This window comes from Delphinapterus leucas, chromosome 6 (assembly GCF_059928025.1).
Source record: "Delphinapterus leucas isolate spDelLeu-1000000601 "Yukka" chromosome 6, BTC_Dleu_Yukka2, whole genome shotgun sequence".
Taxonomy (NCBI): Eukaryota; Metazoa; Chordata; class Mammalia; order Artiodactyla; family Monodontidae; genus Delphinapterus; species Delphinapterus leucas.
This window is the reverse complement of record NC_143134.1, coordinates 105059361-105073792: the sequence shown is the minus strand read 5'-3', so window position 1 is coordinate 105073792 and position 14432 is coordinate 105059361. Positions and strand designations below refer to the sequence as shown.

The 14432-nt window shown below is 46.0% G+C and overlaps 1 protein-coding gene across 14 annotated transcripts in view; it reads right to left on the bottom strand.

Annotated features, from left to right (window-relative positions):
* Positions 1 to 9202, bottom strand: part of ZNF618 (zinc finger protein 618) — a 183517-nt gene extending 174315 nt beyond the window's left edge. For 13 of the 14 annotated variants that reach the window (XM_022578968.3, XM_089913646.1, XM_089913644.1 and 10 more), the window contains exon 1: positions 9086 to 9201. In XM_022578968.3, the coding sequence (XP_022434676.1) occupies positions 9086 to 9118 (33 nt within the window). In that variant the 5' untranslated portion in view covers positions 9119 to 9201. Of the gene's footprint in view, positions 1 to 9085 lie in introns of all 14 variants that reach the window. The other variant, XM_089913654.1, reaches the window with a different exon arrangement.
* Between the last annotated feature and the right edge of the window lie 5230 nt (positions 9203 to 14432).

Sequence of the window (14432 nt, the reverse complement as noted above, 5' to 3'; positions counted from 1 at the left end):
CAGGGATCAGACACAGAAGCAGGTTATCCAGCCCTGCTTTGATGACAACCCCAAGGGTTTCTAATTATAACAGGGAAGGGAGGAGTCAAGATCCTCTCACTATTTCTCAAGAACAAATTAATTCCTTTTGACACAGTATATGTGCAAAGAGTAGGAAAAGCACTGGTTGAGGAATTAAGAAATCTGAGGCTTGAAGTAGCTCCGCCTATTCACTGAGGTTCTGGGCAAGTAACTCCACCTCTCTTCCCAGGTACATGTATTTGTGTGTGTGTGTGTGTGTGTGTGTGTGTGTGTGTATGACTAGATCAGACATGACAAATTGGCTTCATGTGGTAGCATCGTAGTAAGAAGGGCTCTGAGGCCACTGGCCAGATTCAATGGAAAAGACTGCCATGATTGATTAGCAATGTCTGCCACAGGCTTAAAAATGGGGAGTGGCGGCATGCATATTACTTATTTACCATCCCTGGATTAGATGTACAAATAACATGCTGCAAGTGAAAAGCACTTTGCCCTTTACAAAGCTTATTTTCTCCCATCCCTCGCAACTTTTCACAAGAACCCTGTGCCACACTTATTATCTTCATCATCCCCACCTTACAGATACGGAAAACAAAGCGTTAATACTTTGACAAAGATCACAATATGACTAAGTAGGGGAGCAGAGAGGGGAGCGGAGCCTTGTCCCTTCAACTTCAATCGCTTTGCTCTACCCTTGGAAATGTCCAGCTGGTGTTCTGCCACTGGTAGGACAGCTCATCCATGTGACCATACAGAAGGGAACACCTGTTCACAAGGCTTCACCTCCCTCCCACTGGTTACTTCTGCCTTATAGAGAAGGGGCCCCAGCAAGACACAAAAGGAAAGGGATGCTAATTCAGAGTTCCGGATGCTTCTTCCCAAGGCGAAGTTCCGGCCTCACTGTACAGGTGGAGAAGCCAAACCCAGAGATAAGTGAGGTTAAAAAAAAAGGGCAGAGGGACTTCCCTGGTGGCGCAGTGGTTAAGAATCCACCTGCCAATGCAGGGGACATGGGTTCAAGCCCTGGTCCGGGAAGATCCCACATGCCACAGAGCAACTAAGCCCGTGTACCACAACTACTGAGCCTGCACTCTAGAGCCCACGAGCCACAACTACTGAGCCTGCGTGCCTAGAGCCCATGCACTGCAACAGATAAGTCACCGCAGTGAGAAGCCCGCACACGGCAACGAAGAATAGCTCCGGCTCGCCACAACTAGAGAAAGCCCACGCGTAGCAATGAAGACCCAACGCAGCCAATAAATAGATAAATAGACAGACAGATAGATAAATAAATAAATAAATAAAAATTCTAAAAAGAAAAAGGGCAGAATTGGAAGTCCCTAATGTCACAGTCCACCCCACCAGGAACAGGACACTCTATATCCTCAATTCCAAGGTGCCTTTAGACTGTTAGATACACCATCGATTTTATAATAGCTTTTTGAGACAAAAAAAAAAAAAAGAGGGAGAAATAGTGCTCTAACAGAACACATCTACTGTAAAACACATTCCAATTTCAGAAATATGAAAATGTGGGAACTTGACCATTGAGGAAATATGGGATCCTGTGCTCACCTGCTGAGCTGGGCCATAAAGTGTTAACAATGACAGCAGAAAAAAAAATTAAGCAAATAAACAGAACATTCTCAGTTTTTTCCCATAAATTTTCCCTGAATCTTTGGCATGTGCAAACGGGAATCCGACCAAAGGTGGGGTCTGGTTGAATATCAAATCACACATTTAGCTACTTCACATCTAAGGGGCCCATGTGACCAGCTGTTCTGCAAACAGCCCCCTGAAGTCCAATTCCAGGGCCCATGGCCAAGACCAGCTCCTAGAGCAAGGACAGGGTATTGTCAAGTCCCTCCACGTCAAGGCACACCCCCCTTTTCCACCTCCTTAGACATGCTGGGTCCCATTTGCCATACCTGCAAATCTGGATGATAACCCCAGATGCCCCCCAACCATTTTAAGGAAATGGTTTACACAACAGGAGCGAAGGGGGATGAGGAACGTTTAAAAAATTCTCCACAGCATTTAAAGTCAAAGGAGCCATCCAAGGAGCCCTCTCTGATTTATTATTCCAAGGGAGCCGTGGGATTCAGAGCCGGCTCTAAGAAAATCCATTTTCTTAGGTAAAGTAAACAAAACACTGGTGTTGACCAAATGGCCAAACCCAAAACTGGTCACCTACTCTTCACTAGACCCAAATCTAGATGATCTGAGCTTTCTCCAAAAAATCAAATTAAGTCATCAAACATTTATTGAGCTGCTGCTCTGTGCCAGACCCTAAAATGAGTAACCCATGATCTCTGCCCTCAAGGAACTCACAAGCCGGCTGGCGAGACGGAAATGCGAACAACCAACTCTCATCTGTGGGCCCAGAGTATCTGGAAAGTACTGCCGTTTGGGGAGGCTCAGGGAGTCTCCACAGAAGGGGACATGCAGGTAGGTCTCAAGGTAGGTAGGGGGGTCTGGTTTCTCATGGAGCAGAGACAAAGGAGGGAAAGGGCACAAGAGACAGAAGGCCCAGTATGAGCAGAAGCTCAATGGTAGACAGTTCAGAACAAATTAAGATTTGTCCCTTTAAACACTGTGCCACAGGCTTTGAAACAAATCCAGAAATACTTGGAGGAGCCAGAGCATCCCTGAAATGAAAGTATTGAGGCCACTTTTGACAAGAAAGATGTGTACGGTCCAAGGGATGTCTCATCCTAGTCTGTTCTAAAATAAAGCAACAACCAAAAAAGTGTACATTTTCTGCTGTTACCTAACTCTGCCTATTAAAGATAAGGCATCAAGTTTCCAGAACTACCAAAACTCTTGTCACTGGGACTCAATCTCCCCAAATGGAGACCACTGGGTCAGGCATTACTGACATGTACTGACCACCCTTCTAAGGACAACCTTCTAAGGACTGGCTGGATGCAACACATGAATTGCTTCATTTAATCACAGAACAACCTTTCAAGGTCAAGATTATTACCCCCCTTTTTCCAGATGCAGAAGCTGTGGCTCCAAACCCGGAGGCGACTTTCCCAAAGTAACATAACGCCGACCACACAATGAGGCTGGATTTTAAACTCTGGTCTGGCTGACCTCAAAACCACCTTTCCATTTCACCAATTGGGGGAGGTGTCAGAAATTTTCTATGCTTCTAACTTAAGGCCTATCCTAGGGGGATTTCATGGTGGTTCCACAATCAATTCAGAAATGGATTTCACTGACAGACCATCTTTGCCCCTGGATCTCCCCCCACCCCGAGGACCCCAACCCTGGTCCTACCCACCTGCTGTCTTCTTCCATCTTAATCCTTCTTTCAGGCAATACTTTATTAAAACCCACCTCTTACGACAGCCTCCTGTACTTCTTGACTTCAACGGCACACATGCTGAGACACAACATTCTGGAATTGCTAGCCATCATCTGTCACTTTTAACTAAAGCGTTCTGGCCTAACCTTGGCAGAAGACTGCTTTGAGACAAATAAAAGGGAGGCGTGGACCACTTTAGCCAGAAGAGGCTAAATGGATGGAACATATCACCTCTACAGGCTGAAATGCCTCAGAGCATCGAGGGTTCAGGAACGAAGTCCCACCAGCAAACACCAAGAGCTTTCAAAGATGTGTCATAACCTTTTGAGGCCACCCAGTGACAACAACGAGATGGAACATTGGTCTGGCCCTGTGCTATCCAATATAGAAGCCACTAGCCACATGTGGCTACTGAGCTCATGAAATATGGCTAGTCAGAAAAGACTTAATATCCCCCCAAAGAAAGAATGTAAACTAGCACATTAATAATTTTTATATTAATGAATACTGAAATGATAGCACTGCAGATATACTTTGGGTTAAATAAACTATATTATTAAAATTAATTTCACCTGCTTCTTTTTAGTTTTTTTAAAGTGTTACCAGAAAATTTTATTTATTTATTTATTTTTGTTGTTTTTTGTTTTGTTTTGGCCATGCCGCACGGCATGCAGGATCTTAGTTCCCAGACCAGGGATTGAACCCGTGCCCCCTGCAGTGGAAGCACAGAGTCCCTCCAGGGAATTCCCCAAAAAATTTTAAATGACATATGTGACTCACATTTGTGGCTCAAATTATATTTCGATTGGACAATGCTGGCCTGACACATTTAAAAGATGAGGAGACCAAGACAGCAATTCTCGAGTTTTTAGGAAGGGCACACACACAAAAATACAGGCATTCGCTCAGAGTCTGATTGGACTTTAAATATAGCACAAACATGAACTCTTTAACTCCACAAAAATTCCTCTGGCAATCTGAAGTAAAAGTGAGGAATGAAAGTAACTGGGGCTGCTTCTCCCTCCCACCAAGACAGGGATCCCACGCTACTTAAAGTCTCCATTCCAGCCACAGAATCTGGCAAAGATGCTGTTTTCACTGTGGAAGGACAGAGCACCTGTCCTTGCCGTCTCATCCAAGGCCAACAAGCTGAGGTGTGTGCCTGACTGCCATGTAGCTGAGACTTCTTCACAGCTGGCCCTTCAGGCAGGCTCAACCAGGGGACAAAACATGTGGCCCAGGGCACCTACCCCACAGGGTTCATGTGAAAGTCAACTGGGATAATAAATAAGAAGATAAAGTGGAAACAGAAACGTGCGATGTTCTTGGAGCACATCACTGTCGATCATCTAGACCAGTATCTGTCAAACTCTTTTAACCGTGATTTACGGTAGGACTTACATTTATCATGCACATATATTGGCATATGTAAATAAAACTAAAGTTTCATGAGACAACACTTACCTTCAATACATAGCTATGCCTCTGCTAGTTTGTGTTCCCCTGTATTCTATTCCATTCCTTTTTTTTTTCCATGCTGATTGTGACCCACTAAATTGATTTTACAACCCGCCTGGGTATGGTGAGCAAGAGGAACACTCCCCACTCTGTGATGGACACTGCTATTTGATCACTGCACCTCACTCTCCAGAACATGGGAGTCCAGATGTGACCTCAGAATCCTTCTCAACACAGTGATCCAGGCAGCTGTAGCCCATTGCTTGGAGTCAGAATCAGAGAAGAAAACTATTTATTAATATCTTTGTTTTGATCCAAAGCTCTCATATGACAAATGCAAAAACTGAGGCTCAGGAGGAAAAAGTGGTTTGTCCAAGGTCATACAGCAAGATTTTGGGAGAGCTAGGGCTCCTGTGTACCCACAAAGCCACTTCACCTGCCATCACCAGGGAGGAGACACATGAAAAAATTTCCAAATTTCACCATGACCATGAAAAGTCAGCCTATACATCCAGTGAAACACACAAGGAAATTCTCATCACCCCACCAAGGAGAAGACATGAGGATTCTGAGGTCAGAGGAAGCAGCAAGCCAAGAGCTGAGTCAAAGGTGGGGGCAGTGGGCGGGGAAATTGTGTCTGACAATGGAGGAGTTTTTAAACTCTGTTTCTCAAACGAAACAAACCACTGGCTATTTATTTTCTAGGACCAGAGAGAGGTCACACTTACACTGACCAGCCATCTTTGTTGCTTTCCTTCTGCAAAAGCAAGAGCCCTTGTTCAAGTTCACCTCTGTGCAGGGCTGAAAGTATAAGCAAACCCTTCTTCGTAGCTTGGTCCAAAGTCAAGCTATAAAGCAAGCCCTTGAAATTTCAAACCTTATTAGAAAAAAAAAAAAAACCTCCTTAGGCAGAAAAGCAAAACATTAATAAGAGTCTCCTCTGTGAAACTGAGCATAAATGATCTTTCACCAAAATAACTCGGCCCATCATCAAATTACCACCCCTCAAGTCCAATCTGTCAGATTTTTTGCCCAATATTAAAAAAGAGTTTGGTGAACAGACATGGCCTAACAAAAAAATTGGCTGAAATATCCATTTCTGGTCACACTTCCATCCATGATAGGAGGTGAGAGAGGTATGGCCCAGGTCAGGTCTCAATCCTGAGAGACGCCAAAAGAAACAAAAGAAAACTGACCCCGCCCCCAACAGTGCCATCATGCACCTCTACTTCCTTAACAACAAACATGATCTGAATAACCAATTAAAAAAAAAAAAAGAAAGAAAAAACAGGCCTACAAAACAGAGATGATTTTCAATTTCCAGCCAGGAGTTCCCTTTAAACCGTAGACAACACAACAAAATTTCAATAGAATGGAATGAAGGAATCTGAGTTGTGTGTCAGGAGATCCAGGACACACAAAGGGACGTGCTGCAATATTTTTATTCCTTGCACCAGAAATAACCTGTTATCTACAACCCTGACTTTTTCTCAGATGCCCGGTAAGGGTGCCCAACCCACCCCTCCCCAGTCCAGGGCACAGCTCTCCTCCATCCCTTGCTAAGCTGGCCCTACTGTCTCATGAGGCCTCCAGAGCCCTTGGAAATTATAAATTCTTTGACCGTCCTAGGCATCGGCCTAAATAATTCAACAGAGAAAAAATTTTTAATTACGCTCTGTTTAAAAAAAAAAAAAAAAAAAGCTCATTCCAAATGTCAGAATGTGGCCAGTCAGCCCTGAAGGATTTTGTTACTAAAAAAGTAAAAATCTCCCAAATGCAATGGTGCTGATGGGTAATGTCGAACCTCTGTCACTGTCAAATACATTTCACATAATTTGTATCCCCTTAGAAAACTGAATTTCCAAAAAACTGGGATGGGAATCCATGGACTGGGGCCATCATTTCTTCTAAGACCAGCTGGTGACTGGCGAAAGGGGATAGGGTTTCCTGTCCTAGCCCTGTGTGACCCATCATCAGGTCCCATCAAGATCCCACTCCACAAATGCTAACAATATTTTCCCCTCCTTTTGGACAGAAAAATTAGAACTTTTTTTTTTTTGGTGCAAAATCCCCAGCAAGTTCAGATACTAATTTATCACAAATAACCCTTCAACTTTGGGTAGGTACCTTATTTTCCTCTGTTAAATTTCAATTCAGTCAGTGTTTGTCTTCCCAAAGAAAAAAAAGAAATTGGGCTGGGGGGGGGGGTTCACCTTATTTGATTCTTTTGAAGGCCAAAAAACTACATCAAATACTATTTGCACATAATGCTTTCATGTTCCAAAGACAAGTACCTTTGGGTTTGGCTTTTGTTTATATTTTGATTTTTTTCCTTGAAAAAAAAATTAAATTTTGATGCTAGAATCAGCTGAATTGGTGTGTTACCCCATTTTTTCAGCAAAGTAAGTATTCCACTAGAGAAGATGGATAAAAATAAGAATTTTCATCTCCTCTGTTCTTCCCTCTTTTATCTTTCCTTCTTAAGTCAGTAAAATTTGTGCTTTTTAAAAAAAAAAAATCACAGACCCCCCCCCACAATTGATCAAGATTAATGGATTTCCCCCCCATTTGAAAGTAATCAAATTTGTGAAAAATACCAAATGTTAATAAACTACCAACCCCACATCACAATCACAGAGGCTGAAACCAATCCGGCTATTTTTTTTTTTCAATAATAAAATTTTCAAATTGGAAGACTGAGCAAGCACACAGAAAGGAAAATTTTCTTCCTACCAAGGATTCCTCAACCCTTGTATTTATCAACTGATTCAGTTGCATGTCATAAAAAATGAGCTTCTGTGAATCCACTGTTAGTTTTTTCATAATAATGTTAATTATGCATATCTTATTTTAATGGCGGTCTCTCCTACAAATCTGTGGGCTGCTCAGTTTGTATAATGTAATGAATTTACATTTTTTTTCCACTGAACATTGCTCAGAAAAGGTTTCTGACATTTTCTGGATAAAACAACAACAAAAAAAGAAAGCCTAGACCTTTCAGGAAACAAAATCAGAAAACAGTCTTAATTATTCCATCAAAACAAAAAAAAATAACACAAAACCCAACAAATGCAGGGAAAAAAAGGCAGGATTTCACTCTAACTTTTCCAGTTTCTGTTTTTCTTTAGAACCTTGAGATTCAATTGCAGTAAAACATAAATGAAAATTTTTTTTAAAAAACCTACAATTTTTGGGTGTGTCCAAAGCCAACATTTTAGGGTCTATTTTCTTTTTTAAATCCTTCCTTCTTGGAAATAGAAAAACTTTAAATATTGCCAAATGGCAAAATTAGTCTTTTTTGCCCGCTGAGCTAAACAAGTTCCAAATTACAATGAAGTACAATTTCTAATTGCTTCAATAAAGCCAATTCTCCCAGTTTCCCCTAAACTCAACAATTTCCCTCCTTTCCTCAACCCAAATAGTTTTTTTCTCAAACTAAAATGAGTTGGGCAGCCAAACTGACTTTGGTTTTAGAAGGCTTTTTGCTTTCTCCCCTTCAAAAACTAAATTCATTCAAATTCCAGCTTAATTTTCATTTACATATTATCTGGATTTAGCTTCAGAAATAAAAATTGTCTCCATACTCCTGGAAAGATCAAAGTGAAAACTGTCACCCCCAAAAAGAAAAAAAAAGAATCTCTTTCCCCTCCACTGTCTTATAGAGCAAACTTTTGAAAAAATAAGAAATAAAAAATATTTCTTTTCAATTTTAATTTCTTTTTTTATTTACAAAATAGTATCCTCTAGGTGGCGTCGTTTTAATGGGAAAAAACTACCGTTTGAAGAAAAATTAGAAAAAAAATTGAGAAAGGGAAATATGGCCTAAAAAAAAAAAGATTGTTGCAAAGACAGAGGACCAGGGGGGAGAGACCTCCCGGGGGGTCATCAGGGACCCCGAGCGCACAGAGGGTCAGGGGGAAATTGCAAATTTAGGGGGGAGGGGGGAGAGCTGGAAGGGGTTGTATTTTTGCAAAATGTGAATTGTCCAAACTGAAATGGCTGCTCTGTTCTCTCGCCGCTTTGTTTTCTGGGCTCCGGTCCGAGCCCGGGGCTGGAGGGGGCGCCGGGTGGGGGCCTGAAAAGACCCCCCCGTCACCCCCACCCTCCTCACACCCCGCGGCGCCCGGGGGGGCTCTCCAGACCCCGACCCTCCCGTTTGCGCCCACAAAAAAGCCCGCAAACGTGCCCAGGCACTTTGCATTTTGCAAATCTTGCAATGAAGTGGCGCAGCGCCCCGGGCCCCGGCCCCCCGGGGTCCCCAGCGCTGTGCATGCCCCCGGCCCCCCGTCGTACCTGCGGAGCCGCCGCGCCGCCCGGCTGGTTCATGGGTCCGTGCGGGAGGAGGCGGCCCCGGCGCGTCCTGCTCCTCCCGGGCCGGGCTGCTGGTGCGCGCACAATGCCGCCGCCGCCGCTGCCGCCGCCGCCGCCGCCGCCGCCGCCGCCGCCGCCGCTCCCTCCTCCGCCCGCCCCGCTCAGGCCGGGGGGGCGGGGGCGCTGGGGGCGCGCAGGGGGGGCGCCCGGCCCTCGCCCCCACCCCCGGCCCGCACCGGCCGCCGCCGCCGCAGCCGCCGCAGCCGCCGAGCCGCCCCTCGCGGGCCCGCGGCCGCCCCCCGCCGCCCTGCCCGCCCCCGGGCCGGCCTCGCCGCGCGGCCCGCGAGCTCCGGGCCTCGGCCTCGGCCTCCGCGCCGCCGGCCTCCGCGTCGCACACAAAGCCGGCCGACCCCCGGGCGCGCCGCTCCCGCCCGCCAGCCTGCCCCCGGGCCGCGGCGCACCCGCCCCCCAAACTTTCTCGCGCCGCGCCCCGCTCTCCCCGCGCCTCCCGCACCCGCCCCCCAGCGCCCTCCTGCCCTGCCCCAGCTCTCCAGCCCCTCGGAGAGGTCATTTTCACGTTGGAAGAAAAGTTTGGGGAGCCGCCCCTGGACGGAACACAAGGGGTTAATGGGAACTCCTCGGCTCCCCCCTCCACCCCCCAAAAAATCAGATTGATTTTTTAAATAAAGTTTGAAGAACTGGCCTAATGGAAGAATCGGAAGGCTCAATGGGGATATTCCTATTGCCCCTGCACCCCTCCAAAAAAATCTAATGTAATCGAAAAATAAAAGTTTGAAGAACTAGCCCTATGTCAGACAGGAGGGGTTAAGGGGACTCTTTCTAGCCCCCCCAGTCAGATTGAATTTAAAAATAAATATTTGAGGAGATGCTTTTATGTGAAATGCGGGATAAAGAGAATGTTTCTCTCTACTCCTGTCAATTTTTTTTAAAGAACGTATTTATTTTTAAAATAAAAGTTTGAAGAACTGGCCCCATGTAAGATCAGAAGGGCAAAAGGTTAGGGGGGGGGTTACACGCCCCACCCACATCCCCCAATCAAGTTGATTTCAAAAAGAAAAATTTGCAAAACTGTGAAATAAACAAGAATATTTTTATCCAACACCCTAAAAAATCAGATTATTTTTAAATTTGGGAACTGCCTTCTTGTAACTTGGGAAAGGTTTAAAGGGGATTTTTTCCCCCCGTTTCCTCCTCACCCTCCAAAAAAATCAGATTTTTAAAAAAAATTAAAAGTGTGAAGGACCTGCCCCATATAGGGATGGGAGGGATTACTGGAGATCCTACATCTCCCACAACTGATAGATTTTTAGAATAAAAATTTGAAGAACTGCGTATATATGAGATGAGAGAAATCTTTCTTTACCCCTCCCCAAAAGAAAAATAGAAGGATAGTTTTTTAAAATAAAAGCATTGGAAATTAAGGGTAAACAGGTATCTCTTCTCTGCCCCGACCTTAAAAACTCAAATGTGTGTGTGTGTGTGTGTGTGTGTTTTGTTTTGTTTTGCTTTGTCTTGTTTGATGTTTAAGAAGTCGGGCCGATATGAGACAGGAAGAGTTACAGAAATTTTTTCCCTGCACCCTCTAGAAAAGTTATTTTTTAAATGTCCGGAAACTAAGGGATTGTATAGAAGACACTGTCTCTCCCTAAAGAATGAACATGTGAGAAATTTATCCCTACACAGGAGGCAAAGAATTAAGAGACACACACTTCTCCAGACCAAACACACACGAGAGTGAGAGGAATCTCTGAACCATTCCCCCACTACCCCCAAAGCTGGAAAGTCGTTGAAAATAAAAAGTGGCCATTTTTCTCCCTGCCAGCCTGGCAAGCGTGTCCCTGGCAAAGGTTTGGCAGCCTGTGCCAAGGCTAGTGAAGGGCAGGCGCCGAGGGGAGCAGGGCAGCCTGTGGAGCTTGGCAGTGTTGGGCTCCTGTGAGCCCAGGACACACGTGCAGGCCAGGCAGCCCCCAGCCTGTCTGCCCCTCAGCCACCAGATGGCTGAGGCCCTGTTACCCAGGGAAATGCTCCATGTGTGATGTCTCTCTGGCTCCATCCCTCTGTGAAGGTTTCTAAGCACCTGTCTCAAGACCAGACCCCCTACTCTGCCTAGCGGAGCCACACCTGACTTAAGGCCCTGGAGCAGAAAAAAACTGGATCCAAAACAACACTGAGTCTCGGTCACCACAGCTGAGAGCCATGGGGTACCAAGGGAAAAATTCCTGCCCTGGGAGCCAGGAAAACGTGATGCAATAAGTAGTCGTTGAACACTTAACTATGTGCCAGGCATGTTGTGTCTAGTAGGGCAGCTGCACCACGGAAAAGAGGATTGCAGCAGCCCTCCTCAAACTTGAGCGATCCTTAGAATCGCACCGAGGGCCTGTTCCAACACTGATTGCTGAGCCCCACCCAGACTTCTGATTTAACCAGTCGGGGGTAGGGACCAAGAATTTGCATTTCTAACAAGTCCTCAGGTGATGCTGATGCTGGTGGTCTAAGGACCAAATTTGAAAAGCCATTGTCATACAGTGCCAACAGCAAAATGCACAGGCATAGGGGAAAGAGAAAGGACCCAACCTAGCCACAACGGGGTCGGTGAAGATTCCATCCTGCAGGAAGGCTGGGTGGAAGCATCCTTCCTCCCTGGGTCTTAATCAGATGGCAGAGTCTCCTTAGATCAGGGATTCTTAAATAGGTTTGGGGATCCATGAATTAAGAAATTGTATGCCTTAAGTAAATGTATCTCTACATGTGCATTCTGGGGAAGAAAATCTCTGACTTTCACCGATTTCGCAAAAGGGTCAGTGACCCCAACCTGGAATGAGTTTTCAGGCACCTTCGGCCTGGAAAATACTCACGGAACCTTCTCTTTCTGGAATGACCGCAAGCCTTTTCTGCTTCTCTAGTGCCCACAGCCACAGGAACTGGGCCTTCTCTTCCATGAGGCACATCCCGACAGAGAGCCCACAGTGCATTTAACACCATTGAGGGGAGGGAGGTGTGTCCTCCAAAGGTCCTGGCCCTGGAGGGTCTGTCCCTTCTTCACTCTGTCCCTCCTGGGCCACGAAGGGCATGTGCTCAGGGGACGAAGACTGGGCTTGATATCTTCCTGACAAAATCCGGTTTCTAAATGAACGCACACATGTCCCAAACCATAGTGGAAACATCGCAGTCACACAGAGCTGTGATTTATCGCCGTTCTGGAAGTTAACTAAGAGTAGACTCACCACAAGCAGGGATGGGGCTGGGGGGAGGACAGGGAGTATTTAGTGAGAGCCCGGGGGCAGGACAAGACCTGCTCAGTGACGGAACAGGCACCACGATATCACAGGGACAGGATGACCATAGGTCAGAGCTTCTGGGAACAGACACTTACATTAGGTGGATACATAGTCAAGTAGGGACCTCCAAGGGCTTACCTATACTCTAAGGGTCCATGATTCAGCTTGACATACCTGTGTTTATCAAATTCTAGAAACTTCTGACCCCTTCCATCCCCAGCCCACTTCCCCCAGAACCAGCACTGCTTTAATTACTAAGAGCCCAGGCTGTGGAGTCAACAGCCTGGGTCCCACCCAGCCCTGGCTCTGGCCCTCGAATGCTACCTGATCTTGAGCAGACAGCTCAATCTCCCCTTATCTCTGTAGTGCTGACAGTAGGGGTGCTTTGAGGATGAAATGAGATAATACACATAAAGCTTTTAGAAAGTGCCTAGTATAAAGAAAACACTCCATACACGTCAGCTATTGGAATCAGAGAAACGAGTTTCCAGCCTCTGCCACTGACTGGCTGTGTGACCCTGGGCTCCTGACTTAATCGCTATGCCTTAGTTTCTGTCTCTGTAAAATGGGGGTAAGCCTACCAGTCTTATCAACACTCTTTTAGTTGTAACCAGTAGGAACAAAATCTTGCTTAACAAAAAAGTGTTATTTTATTAAATTGAATCATGGTACCCAAGGGCAGGAAATGAAATGAAACCTCCAGAGGTTTGGCGCCAGGAACTAGAAAATCATCAGGAACCAGGCTCGCTCTCTCCGTCACTCTGTGCAGCAGGTCTCCGGACATCTCGGCTCTAATTCATTCTGTCTGTCTCTCTGCCCCACTTCCTTCCCACCTCTCTCCAGGTGGGTGCTCTCTGCCTCTCTGGGCACACAGTCAAAATGACCTCAGTGCCAACAGGTGCTGACTGGTATCTCTGTGTTCCAGTCCAACTTCTTGGGACAGAGAATGTGGTTGGCCAAGCTCATCGGCTCAGATGCCACCAGGAGCCAATCACTGATGAGCAAGGGGAATGCCATCACATAACACACAGAGACTTGGACACCCATCCCTGAGGGAAGCGGGTGTGGTAGGCTGGGCAGGGTGGTAATCAGATATTGAGAATGGTGAGATTTTGAGATTTTGTCAAGTGAGAGTGCAAGGTAGATATCAAGCTTGTGTCACAGGCTGATGAGGGGAACGGAGAGACAGCAGCTGCCCCAGAGATAGCCTTTGGGTCTGAAACAGAACCTGGGTCTTAGCTAAAATCTTGTGGGTTGATCTTGGTGAAGAAGATGCCTTTAGAGTGAAACAGTAGGTTCTCAAGAGTGTGGAACAGAATGAAGGCAGGGACTTCACAAAATGATGTCTTCTTCCTCAAGCCTGAGTTTCTTTTTTAAGCCTAAATAATGCTCTTTTGTGAAACCCCTGCCCGGGAGACTCAGGCTGCGTAACTCTCTACATTATGGGAGAGAACCACACAATCCAGTCTTATACGATTTCTTAGCAATTTACTAAACAAGATGTCAGCATTTTCTTATTTGATCCACTACATCTCCGAGATGGGCAGAGAAGGTACAATCACCCCTATTTTAAAGGTGAGGAATTTGAGGCTCAAGTCCTTGCCCAAACCAGCCAGTGGCAGCCCAGTCTGACTCTCAGGCCAGGCTCTGTCCACAGCGCTCTGGCTGCCCCCATGGAAATTTCTGGTGATTGGAATAAAAATCGACAGGTTCGGGAATTCTCTGGTGATCCAGTGGTTAGGACTCAGTGCTTTCACTGCCAGGGCCTGAGATCAATCGCTGGTCCAGTAACCAAGATCCAACAAGCCGCACAACGTGGCCGAAAAACCTCCTGCCCCCCAAAAAACCAAAATCGACAGATTCATTAAATCGTCTTGATTTGACTGTGGAATTTTCTTCTTTTCCTACCTTACCCACTTCTTCCTCCCCTCCCCCACAAAGAAAGAAGTTGGGAAGATGTGGCATCAACTTATTTCCTTAAGAGAGGTCCTTGCAAGTCATGGTGAAGTCTCCAGAGAGACAGGTACTTG